General features: G+C 38.6%; 1 protein-coding gene across 1 annotated transcript; it reads left to right on the top strand.

The window, feature by feature from the left end:
* Positions 1-3,824: 3,824 nt before the first annotated feature.
* LOC137281105 (uncharacterized) lies at positions 3,825-5,623 on the top strand. The gene is made up of 2 exons (XM_067812237.1): positions 3,825-3,846; positions 4,584-5,623. Exons 1-2 carry the CDS (start codon positions 3,825-3,827, stop codon positions 5,621-5,623), a joined length of 1,062 nt encoding a protein of 353 aa, XP_067668338.1.
* The last annotated feature ends 7,960 nt before the right edge of the window (positions 5,624-13,583 follow it).

Raw genomic sequence — 13,583 nt, 5'->3', positions numbered from 1 at the left:
TGTTGTGAGAGGCGACCAGCGGGCTGGGTGGTAAGGCTTGGTGACTTGACTGAGACATGTCATGCTCATGCTGTTGATCACTGGATTGTCTGCTTTAGACTTGATTATTTACAAGACTGTCACCATGTAGCTGGTTTATATCAGTATAATGGTTCAGCAATATTGTTTTTAAATGCAATAAATATTTGGGGGTTTGAACTGAGTTTGCCTATGACGAGCAGGGACAGTTGTTCATACTGCACATGCTTCTCCATAGGAATCAACACCACCACCACCACCCCATCTACGCACCCCATAAATACCCCATAAACTGTTTTACAGTCCCTTGCACCTTTACCTAAAGAATGCTTTGTCATGCTCTGCTTTCATCCGGTGCTTTATCTCTCCTTTCTCAGTTATTCCTACTCTCATTTTCATTTTATTCAACTTTTCCACCCCAATGGTGAATCTTTCCCTCACCTGTGCTTGTGAAGTGTTATCCCCCTTTGTTGACTTGCTAGCAGACGACATTTCCAGTGACCCTCGATAGGGATGATTTAGAGAAGAGGAAGTTGATTTTAGAGTATTATAACAAGAACATCATATCAGCTAAAGTGAATTCAAGTAGATCAGGCATCCTTTTGTCCACTGTTTATCGTGTTTGCAAATGGATATGGCGCGGGTAGGCCCAGAATTGACTGTCGGTGACAGGAGACGGCGTTATATCCTTGTTTCTAAAAACAAACGAAGGAGTTTAGAAAACGTGAGGCTGGATATGACTGATAGAGGAACTGTGGCCGTCTGTAAGGAGACATTTATAACAGAATTCAGAACCGAGCAAACTGGAAAAAAACGTTGAATCAGCGCCAAAACTACAGTCCAAAGTTAATCTTGCGGGGCTTCATATCTGTGTTAGGGGAGTTATTTTCTGCTAATATTCACATTTAATACGTGAGTAATGAGTGAAAAAATACAGTCTATAAATTCTCAGTGATTTCCGGTTAGACTATACAACCCTCTCATACAACTCTATACAACTCTCCCACCATGACTTCTGAATTACACACTCGTGACAACCTGAGTTATATTTTATGGGCACTTCGTTGACATTCAGTCCGCCAACTTGAAGATTATAACGGTTGTCGTGCATGTTATGTGACTGCCAGTCACGTCGGGATTATTATAAAATTCGTCTCCAGGTATACACGTATATGTGCAGTTTATGAAAAGAGCCAAAACCCCAGCCAGAGGGTGGGTAATTGATATCTTTTCTCCCACCATGACCTCTGAATTACAGTTATCTTAAATGTTGTGTGACAGCCAATCAAACTTTACCCAAACGTTGGGATTACTATATATCTCGTCTCCAGATATATGGATATGTCCTGTGTATGAAATGAGTCCCAAACCCAGCCAGACACGAAGACTGATAACTTATTGAAATGTTTCCAGCCTAAATAGATTTAAGCGGACCTGACAATCCAAAGAAAAAATTTTTTTTTCATATTTTTTAAGTTTCTTACTCTGATGTATGGAACATGTAATTTAAAATTTGGGCTTTCTAGACTGTCCGTCAGAAATCTAGCCTGTCTCGGGCTGGCGGGAGGCCCAGATTTCATTCACTTGTATGTAGGTCTCCTGTATAGGCGAGGCTCGTGTCCACAAATCAGTTCTATTACAAGCAGTGTACATGTCCCCATGTCCTTCATGCTCTTGGCTGATGTCCCTCACTTTATGTTTACGGCGGTGTAACATGTCAATCTGGCGTACTCCAGGCCCAGTGAACGTCAGCTGTAAAGCCGTAAAGTGTTGCGAGTGAAATATACACACAAGGGCTGTGACGACACACCTTGTGGAATAAATGTTTCGATCAATAGCAACACACATTCTGTCTCAGACAATGAAATTAAACAAAACCGGAACATTATCTCACAAATAAGCCTTGTCGTAACGTAACCCTTAAAATCGTTTGTTCCCAGTCTTCATCCCACGTTGCTTACAAACGTTTTGTAGGCACTTTGGGAACTGAAAATACGCCCCTACTTTGAGAATAGGTATGGCCCTTATATGTAAGATCTCTGTATTTAACATTCGTCCTCTGCTCATAAAGACGCTTCTTGTGATCTGCTGATATACTGATTATCCTTCGTTATGAAAAAATAGCCCTCTGATCATCAGTACACGTCTTACATACTACTTAGATGTCTTGCAGATCTGCTGCATGGGGCCTGATGCTGTGCATAAACTCACTTGTTTGTACTCTTTTAATCACTACATATATATAGCCTTGTGGTTAATTGTAAGCGGAACACCTTTTTTCTTGAAGAAAAGCGTGGTTAATTAATACCGAGCGATTAAACGTTGTCAAAAGTCACCTCCTTGACTCTCGCTCGCCAACGAAACCACAGACAGGTTGCGTAACTCTGTCGCCAGAGCCATGCAGTGACGTCATGTGAAGAACGATTCATTCGTCATCACTCGCCCCTTTCCGTAAACCTACAAGAAGATGTTCGGCTTGTCCCGGAATAACACGAGTGGGTCACAAATGCGATTTTCAGTTAGTTGCATCAGGGATAATCTACAACTGGGACAGCTCATTCCCTTGTTTTCTTTACCATTGGTACTAATTAACGTGTACATCAGAGTGACTTGACTCGTTCCCAGCGCAACTTATGCTCGCACAAAGGACTTACCTGATTATACAGTTATTGATGACTTTTTTAGGGATAATGACCAAATTGACGAATCCCTATTGTACTCTAAAGTTGAAATACTAAGTGCAAATAATATCAACATTGAGAGACATAGCATGGACAAAATTGTAAACTCATATGGTTATAAGCTCTTGGATGTGTGTAAAAACAATGGTGTGTATATTGTTAATGGGAGAGTTGGCAGAGACAAGGATATCGGAAAACATACTGCCAGTGTTGTTGACTACTGTGTTGCCACGGCCGAAATCTTTCCTCATATAGAGGATTTTGAAATATGTGATTTTGATGGAATATTGTCAGATGTTCACTGTGCTCTTTCAATCAAGTTAAGATGTGAGGTGAAGGTATGTAATCCTACACAAGTAAGTGAAAAGGGTACTACACGTATAAAAATGAATCCATGGGAATCCTGTAAATGTGACGTTTATGTAAACCAGCTTGATAGTAATGTATTGCATGAAATCGATAAGCTAATTGACTCTATCGATTCTAGTAATGTATCAGATTGTATAAATGGAATTACGAATGTCATGTCACAAGCACTTGTTGACGCAGCCAAGAATACATTTGGGTGTAAAAGTACCCAAAAAGGACGTAAATCAAATCAAAAACCATGGTTTGATAAAACATGTAAACTGGCCCGAAAGAATTACCATAAGCGCAAAAGATTATATGGGTTACATAAAGGCAATGTTGAAAGAAAGCTATTCGTTTCGGCCAGTAAATTCTACAGAAAAACTATAAGAAAGTCTTACAAATTATTCAAAAACAAATGTACACAGCGGTTGCGTGAGACAAAAAGCAGTGACCCTAAAACATTTTGGGGTATCCTGAAATCATTTGGTAAAAGCGCAGATCAGCCATGTCAAATTAAAATCGACACATTATTTAACCATTTTAAAAACCTGAATACCGATGTCCATAACGGTAATATAGAAATGAGTGATGCGTTTTCAGTTGAGATAGCTGTGTTAGACAGCCGGATCACTGAAGCTGAGATTACGGCATGTATTAAAGATTTAAGAAACAACAAAGCCTGTGGTTTAGACAATGTACGTAATGAATATATCAAAGCCTCTGCTGATGTAATGCTACCAGCCTATGTTAAATTGTTTAACCTGGTGCTAGATCATGGAGTTTTTCCTCAAGCTTGGTCAGACGGTTACATAAAGCCCATTTATAAAAGCAAGGGTAGCCAAGCCGACCCCAATAACTACAGGGGGATATCCATTGTTAGTTGCTTAGGCAAGTTGTTCACGGCAATCCTATCCAAGCGCCTACAAAAGTTTTCAGACAATGCGAATTTGATAAGTGAATCACAAGCTGGCTTTCGGAAATCTTATTCCACAATAGATAATATATACATTCTTAAAGCTCTGATAGAGATATATCAAAATATGAGGAAGAAACTGTTTTGTGTTTTCATCGACTTTCGTAAAGCATTTGATACTGTCTGGCGCTATGGTCTCTGGCTAAAATTAATTAGAAATAATATTGATGGAAAATGTTTTCGAGTTATCCGCAACATGTATCAAAACATAAAATCCTGTATTGTATTTGATAGAATCGAATCCCCTTTCTTTTCCTGTGATATTGGTGTGAGACAGGGTGAAAATTTGTCACCATTTCTGTTTGCTCTGTATTTGAATGACCTAGAATCTTTCTTTGCTGAACACAACTTTACTGGTTTGAAGTCAACTCGGAGTATGTTTGAAGATCATATCGGTTCGTACATTAAGTTGTTTCTCCTGTTGTACGCAGATGATACTGTAATACTTGCAGAATCAAGTGATGATCTTCAGCATGCATTAAATATTTTCTCAGAATACTGCAAAACGTGGAAACTGAATGTTAATATATCAAAAACTAAGGCTGTAATATTTTCCAAAGGAAGTTGTAAAAAATGTCACCTCTTCAAACTTGATGATGAAAATATTGAGGTTGTAAAAGAATACATTTATCTTGGTATTTTGTTTAACAATAATGGACGTTTTTGTAAAGGTATTAAACGACTTCATGCTCAAGCTTCCAGAGCCATGTATGCAGTATTGCGAAAAATAAGAATGTTAGATATGCCACTAGACTGCCAGTTAAAATTGTTTGACCAAATTGTACAACCCATATTACTGTATGCCACAGAAGTATGGGGATACGAAAATACACAGCTCATAGAACGTCTCCATCTAAAGTTTTGTAAATACATTCTTAAGGTTAAAATGACAACTCCTGATTACATGGTATACGGCGAGCTGGGCCGATACCCGCTAGATATCTCTATAAAAATCCGAATGCTTTCTCATTGGTGTAAAATGCTAGTACTCCCACACAAACTGTCATCCAAAATATACTCTCTCATGTATAACCTGAAGTCAGCCTGTCCTAATTATACGTTTAACTTACTTTCGGCAATAGAAAATATCTTACGGGATACTGGCTTTTACCATGTATGGATGTCACAGTCTATTGTTTCTCCAAATGTTTTAAAAACTAATGTTAAACGGGTTCTCATTGATCAGTTTTATCAGTCATGGAATGCAACAGCAAATGCTTCCTCAAAAGGCAAATATTACATTCTTTATAAAGAAGTACCTAATCTAAATCCCAATCTTCTGGAACTGCCTCCAAATCTTAGAATATGGTATACACGCTTCAGGACAGCTAACCACAGATTACCTATAGAAACTGGAAGATGGACAAGTATCGCTGTTTCTGACAGGAAATGCACACTATGTAATGATGCAGTGGGCGACGAATACCACTTCCTTCTAATATGCTCAGGTCTAGCAACGCTAAGAAATAAATATCTGCCTAGGTACTTCTGTAATAATCCTTCATTAGATAAATTCATCTCAATAATGAAATCACATTATAAACCACTCACTTTGAAATTAGCTAAATATATCAAGGAAGGTTTATGTCTGTACAAATGAGACTGCCATGTGCAAAATTGTAATTTTCTTTTTAGTGTTGACTTGCACAAACCATACTGTACATATTGTAAATCATCTGTATGTTCTCTGTGTCACTTCGTGTGATTTATGAGAATAAATTTCTTCTTCTTCTTCTTCTTCTTCTTCTTCTTCTTCTTCTTCTTCTTCTTCTTCTTCTTCTTCTTCTTCTTCTTCTTCTTCTACTTCAGCTGTGTTTAACAGCACTGCAGCCTGTTTATTGTATCAGTTGAATTTTACAATGAATGAATAAATTATAGTAAGAATTAAGAGGAAGAATTATAAGTGACTGAATGAAAGAAATAAAGAAAACAAGTACATGTGTGAATGAATGAAAGAATAAATGATACACAAAGGCCTTCCCTCCCAAAACATGTTTAAGAACGCAAAAGTATCGCTAGAACCAGGGAGCCTATATAGAGGTTGTAGAGTATCCCTGCAAGAACACGTGTTAACATCAGCTGTCCTTTTTTTTTCTTTTTTTTAAAAAAAACTGCTTTGAGACATTTTTTGTTCACATTAATAATTAATTCAGATATCGCATTGCACGTGGGGAATGGCATGGACGTTAACAAAATGTTAACTGACACTGTCACACATCCCTCAAAAACAGAAAACGTAAAATTATCACACAGCGTTATAAACACCTTTCCAGTTTTGTCAAATAATAAGATCAACAGGAAATATTAAGAGCAACAAGAAAGAAAGAAGTTACAGAACTATAACCCTCATGCATCACCAGCATCAATAGCGGATCAGATCAGATCGTCATATTTTTTCACACATATCACATAGCCCTAACATTTTTTTCTAAAATCATAAAACTATCACTATTACTTCCAAACACCTTTCACCTGATGGCATATTCGCTTCATAAAAATTAAAGGTGTATGTGAAAGATGTTTTAGAATAATAACTAGAAACACTCGAACAACGCAGTGTAGGATTTCAATGGCTGATCCGATGAAATCAGCGATATGTCACGTTTTTCAGACACCTCAAATACACCCTAACATGTTTGTTTAGATGATGAAACTATCACTAATACATGCAAACACATTTCACCTGATAGTATATTCCCCTCATAAGAATGAAAGGTGTATGTGAAAGATGTTTTTGAAGCAATAAATAGGAACACTCAAACAACGCAGTGTAATATTTCAATGGCGGATCAGCGATGTCATATTTTCACACACCTGAAATACACCGTATTTTTTTAAGTCATGAAACTATCACTGTTACTTGCAAATACCTTTCAACTAACGGTACGTTTCCCTTCTAAAAATTAAACGTATGTGTGAAATACGTTTTTATCGACTTAATTTAGTCTGTCTTCGCGATGAATCGAGAATGGAAGCCACTGAACTATAACATACCGACTTAAAGCTTAACTACAAATCTACTCTCCAATACTGACACTAATAACAATTATTTGACTTATACTTAAGTGACAACAGAGTTAACTTATCTTCTACATATAGGTATTCAGTTGTCACAACACTCAGCGAATGTAATCAGCTGTTGAAAATAAACCGGACTCAATCTTAAATACTAAGCTGCCGCCGTATTGGCTACACTGGTTACGTAACGAGGCGAGACATACGTTCAGCGGCTTTTCGAGGAGTTTCTTCTCCCTCTCTATATAGGCTCCCTGGTTGTATATGAAATGTGTAACAAGCTCGTCAATTTGCTTATTTCTCGACGTCAGCAAAGACATGCCAAATCGTTAGGTTGCCGTCAAATGCTACAGGTGTCGGGTGATGGTCTCATCAAGCACATAATTTAAAGAGACCCCTCAGTTCGTGCTAAATATGTTGTTTGTGAGAGCGTAGCGAGCGGTGTGGAAGATTGCACGTATTAAATCAGATGGTTCAACACCTACTGCTAGACACTTATTAGATGATCCTGCGCAATAAACGTATTTGTGACAAGAGAGGCGGTACAACGAATTGGGCGAGTACACTTGGCTGCTACAGGTAGCTTGACGATTATGCACGTGCAATACATGCTAACCGTGACATGAAATCAACACCGCTACTGATGTAAGACATGTCTTCCCGGTCGATCACCAGCGGAATTATGGACGAAAATCAGCCCGTACAGAGAAATAGGAACAAAATTATGGGATAAAAATATTTCCCCCTTGCTACTCTGATTTAGCCACCACCATTCAGTAACAGATAACTTTTAACATATTAAAAAGTTAAATGAAACACAATTAACTATATGTAGTTATTATCTATTTAATATTTAGCAGACGAAAAGTCAACTTTACCCATTAAAACAACACCGCATATTCCTTCGAATGACAAGACTGCAATTTCAGGCATAAGATACTGATATTCCACGCTAACCTTTAGTTAAGACGAAGACAAATAGATGATTGGGGCATTGACAAGCATTTTAGATATTCAACAAATTTGTTAAAAAAAACCCCAGGAAAATGTCATTTGCTTTGTGAAATGGATCGGTGGTCCTTAACATATTTGCTCAGTATATTGTGTTGATTCATTTCGTTGGGACTGTACCTGTTCCCAAATCGAGTGTGCTATAACAATTCATGCGTGAAACGCACGGGGAAAATGAACTTCTCGATAGTTATCAGACAACCTGTCTCCTTCTTGTTTCAAGTGGATCGTTCTGTGGGGCGTTCCCAAGTATGCAAACTGGGGTCATTTGTCAGGTCGTGGATCATCTTATATGTGTTTACCAGTACCTTGCTTCCAAGATAGAAGATGCTGTTTAGATTTGTTTCCACCGACTAAAACAATCAAAACTTACTTGCAAATGATTGATAACCAAACGAAGTTAGCATGACAACTTGTAACAAAGGGATTTCTTCCCCGGAAGCGATCGAGGTTTTGGTCGAAGTGACGGTAAACTGAGTAATGTCGCTTCCAAGAGTGAGATTGTTATGTAAGAAGCAATGTCATGCAAAATCCTATTGTCTATCAATCAAATATATATGTTACTACCAGTGGTAGATTTAGACTTTGTAACTCGGTGTAAACAATCCTAAATAGCATTTATTCTCTGACTGGTGCATGTTCGCGACAGGGTGCCGCCATTTTTTTTAAATCGTGTCGTCACGGCCTAAAGTCAGTTTGAGAATCAGTTAGATTATGGTTTGTCCTCATCAAGTTAAAATATCAAAACTACTTCCTGTTCGTAGTTAAATATGTTTTTGAATCATGACTAAAAAGATTTTGCATGACACCGATTGAAACAGAACGATTTGTATCAATTATAACAACAAGCGATTTTGATAGAATCGTCTATGAAAACAACTCGGAAAATACATCAAAGCAGGTGACAAAATTAAATGGCACTAGATTGTGCAAACATAAAGCTTGTTTCAAAACAGTTGTGACGATTGCAGGTTTAGACAAACCTATAAACGAGATAATCCCCACCCCCTCCTTGAATGTAGATGAATACTACAGCAACCCACACATGTATACCTCATATTACGTTAATATACAATATATTGCAATACACCTCGCTGCCAACAGCAACTTATTCGGCGCTTCGCGGTGGTTACTTTTCTTTTCATCTCGAACAACATTAAATGACGCATGATGCGCGGAAAATAACCGATGTTTTGCTCGCTTTCGCTCGGTCAGATGCCATAGGAAGGACACTCGTTTCGTATAATTCGTATGTAATGAAAACTCTTATAGTAGTCTATATATACGAACTTATCAGAAAACATAAGACGACTGAATCTGAATAGATCTTCAGGAGACATCTGAAACTCGGTGGGACCAGACGTTAGCGTCCCGAACCTACAAAGATCTGAACCCAAAACATACAAAGGCACTCTCATCATCCTTGGGCCTGGGCCTAGGTTTTCGAAGCTCTCTTAGCGCTAAGACAGTCGTAAGTTTTTGTTAATGTATGGCACTTACGACTGTCTTGGCGCTAAGAAAGCCAGTCACTAGTCTTTTTAGTCCTTGTATTTTGGAGTCAAAATCTTTGTAGATTCGGGACCGCTAATGTCTGGTAACGGCGTGCCCACAGACACAAAAACACCGCTGTAGTTTATATGATGCTGCAAGATATCTAGTCACTCTTCAGTTACATTGAACATTATATTGATGTTTGTTATTACGTGACTTCAGTGATGCCAGTGACATGTCAGTGATTATTGTGACTGTGGTGACTTCAGAAGAATTGTGCCATCAATGCTATGCTGGTATTAAAACTGTAATACCTGTTATTATTAAATCGGAGTTAGCCAGTGGGAGAGTTCATTTGCAAACACAGGTTAGAGGAACCCACTGCACAAACCACTCATGCATGGATTTGTCTCGATAACAGTGTAGACAAACTTTGATGTAGGCACACTGCAAACCATCCCATAAAACCAGTATCTGTAGATGAGGCGAACCCCCAACCTCATCTGTACCCCACCACATACACCCCTCTTCCCTATGGATTCGCCTATGGCTTTTACAAACTTCAACTGATGAAAGCATTTTATGTATCACGTTGTGAAGTTCGCTTCCATAATATTGGGCGGGGACTTCACTATCTTTACCATTTGTTCGAATATGAACCTTCCACAGGAATATGGGTACTTAGATTTTCTTCTTGATCATTTGTTGATCTAATGGCTTTGTGAGAATGTCAAACTAATACGGCTGCGCACATTCAGCAATTCCTGAAGCGTCCGTAAAATACCCCCTTCCCGTGCAAACTGTTGGTTCATTGTTTATACATATGACGGTGGTCTCTAAATAATCGAGTCTGGGCCAGACAATCCAATGATCAACATCTTGAGTGTCATCCCAAGCGGCGGGGATACGATGACATGTCTTAACCCAGTCAGCGAGTCTGAACACCCAATCCCATTAGTCGCCATTTACGACAAGCATGGGTTACTGAACCTGGGTTCTAATCTGGGTCTTTACGGGTCCCAAACTGTAGATGCAGATCAGAGGTGGAGGTATTTAGTTCGCTGGCACATTGGCTACTATTTCAATGGCGTTTCATCTGGACTAAACAGGAGAGAGCGAAGAGAGAGAAAATGTTTATTTAAGTGTCACATGCTATACATATTTAAACCATACATACATAGTCTATAACGCCGCTGAAATATAACATACGGCCTTATGGCCTACAAGACACAAGACACTATAGAACCTATAGTGGTGCATGAAGTGAATAATCTATATATAAGCACCAGTGATGAGTAAAAAAGAAAAAGAAAACAAAAAGAAGAAAAAATGAAGGTTATAGTGAATAACGTATCGACAGTTCCATGTTCACCAGTAAATAAAGATATTTATTTACAGGACTACGTCTATTAAACATTTTAGTAACCAATGCAGCTAGAGGTCTAATTAGCTTAGCATTACTATGTACGAAATAACATCACGAAAAATATCAGGCAACAAATAAACGCAATGGCATTACATAATAAAGTTGCGTAAAAATATGTACGAAATAATATCACGAAAAATGCACACAGAGTAACATTATAAAATAACAGGGAGGACATACCGTTGCAAAATAACTAACATGGATTCTTATAACATAAACGAAATATAAATATGAAACAAAATGTACGAAATACTCCCATTATCCACTATGTATGGAATAAAATGGCGAAAAGACACATGCGAGGCAATATCACGAAATAACATTACAAAAGAACATGCAAGAAATATAGTTGCCAAATATCGTCAGGAAATAACAAACACGAGTTAAATACAACATATGTACTTAATGAAAAAGACCAGGAAATAATATACAGCTATAAACACGACGTAAAACCACAAAATAACATCAGGAAAGCACCTGTATGAAATAACATCCCCGTTTGCTACATTTATACTTCCAGTAGTGACAAGCTGCTGTCCGGATCAGCTGGGCGGATCCACTGATCTGTCTCTCTGCACAAAGACTGAATTTGAGACGGATTTTACAGTCGCCTGCAGCGTGGCTATGTCATACAAATGTTTGCAGAAAAACTGACGAAATTATCCAACAAAGGTTTGCAAAATTACAAGGATACATGGATACATCTGTGTTGATCATGTGAGTTGATCACGCCACACGCCATTGGGTGGCACAAAGGGATTTTCAGTTTGTAGTGATAGGGTTACAGTTTGTATCTCCCAGACACATACGGTATCTGCACTCATTGACACATATATTTATCTTCACCCTTAACACATACCCTAATATCAACCATAAACACATGCGTTGTCATCACTCCTGGACACATACGTCAGTATCAACTCCAGACAAAACCATTATAATCACGCCTTGATGCGCACGTTATCACCACCGCTTGACACATATGTTCTCGTCATCCCCTAATACAGAAGTTGTCACCATCCCTTGATAATACTCTAGCGTCATCCCGTGAAACCCATGCTATCATCCCCCCTCACCACGTACTTTGTCGTAACGCCATGACACTTTCGATATCATCACCCCGTGATACGTCACTACCACCTCTAGAAGATATTACGCTCTGTCTGGATATGTTCATAACATCCTCTGGTATAACATCATTTCATGTACTCATATTAGTCTGTCTCACAGTCCCTGAACCACATTATGTTGCCTACTACCAAGCATTTCCTTCAGTGTCAAAGCTTTAAATGAAGCACGTCTAGATTCCTTCAGGGTCAGGTCTGAATCTATGGTCTCCCAGGGGCTCTTTTTCAATTAAAATGGGTTTGTTTGTTACTACATATATTCAGAGATATGTGCGTGCGTGTGTGTGCGTACCTTTACGTCAAAGGCCCGTGTTCCATATCAAACATGGGTGCAATGTATAAAGCCAGTTTCTGTGTCCTCACCGTGATATTGCTGGAATATCGTAAACGAGGTGTAAAACTCACTCCCTGACAATGCCATCAACGGGACACTCCCGCCCTCACCGATTATCTGGATATAACTGACGATACATCTGAGCCATACGTCAGTCTGGGTAATAAATATACATGGACCTTCATTGATCTTCATCTTGAAACGTATGACAAAATTGAAAACCCCCGTTTGATTTCCAACCACTGTGGTATCTGGACAGATAATTTATAAGCAAGTCATAAAAGCAGGGATTGGGAAAGATGACTTTCACAATGGGCCATTTTCAGGATTATTTGCCCTTTCCAGAATTTTGAATGGGCCACGGCCCTTGTATCAATAGCATACTTCCAAATTTAATGGGTCATTTTTCATTCTAATGTGCAAAATGGTGCATGGTCCCTGCCTTTCCCAGTCCCTGTGTAAGGGACACCAAGCGACATATTTGGAACAGACCATGGTTACGTGCAAATCGGTGTGCGGTGACATTTTATTACAAAGGGCACTTTTTAAATGCCCATTTTGAAATTAGACTAAGCTTCATTAGGAACGATAGGTGATGTAACAATAGTGAATTTCATGGTGAAACTATTAAGGATGTAGCTACCATATAGTCTCACTATCACTATAAAAAGAAACAGGTAGGAGGGGTCGTCCCATTACGAGTGAAACAGACGATGTTTGGGGTCGGGCTGAGGGATAGAGATAACTGTTAAGATATGATAATCCCGCAGAAGAATTAGAGTAGATAAGTACACTGCATGTCCTGTCGATCATCGGTCGGTCATGCCACCTATATATTTTGAGACATTTAATACGATGGTTTTCTGTGGGTATCAGGTATTATAATCATTTACATATCTTAACATAAACTTCATGAAAGAAAGACACGTAAGATGTTAATAGATAGGACACATTCAACACACATGATAAAAGCACAAAATATCTTTGAGATAAACCCTTGTGTCAGTAGGCACACTCTGTTGATCTATTGTTTTCAACAGCTATTTGCACTTGCTCGATTTTACGAGTAAACATGCTTTTCTGGACATCCTCTTACGCATCTTACTGAATGCCCAGTTAGGCCGAAGTGAGATATTCCCACATATCCTATTTGACT

This window comes from Haliotis asinina, chromosome 4 (genome assembly GCF_037392515.1).
Source record: "Haliotis asinina isolate JCU_RB_2024 chromosome 4, JCU_Hal_asi_v2, whole genome shotgun sequence".
Lineage (NCBI taxonomy): Eukaryota > Metazoa > Mollusca > Gastropoda > Lepetellida > Haliotidae > Haliotis > Haliotis asinina.
This window is presented reverse-complemented; position numbering and strand designations above follow the sequence as displayed.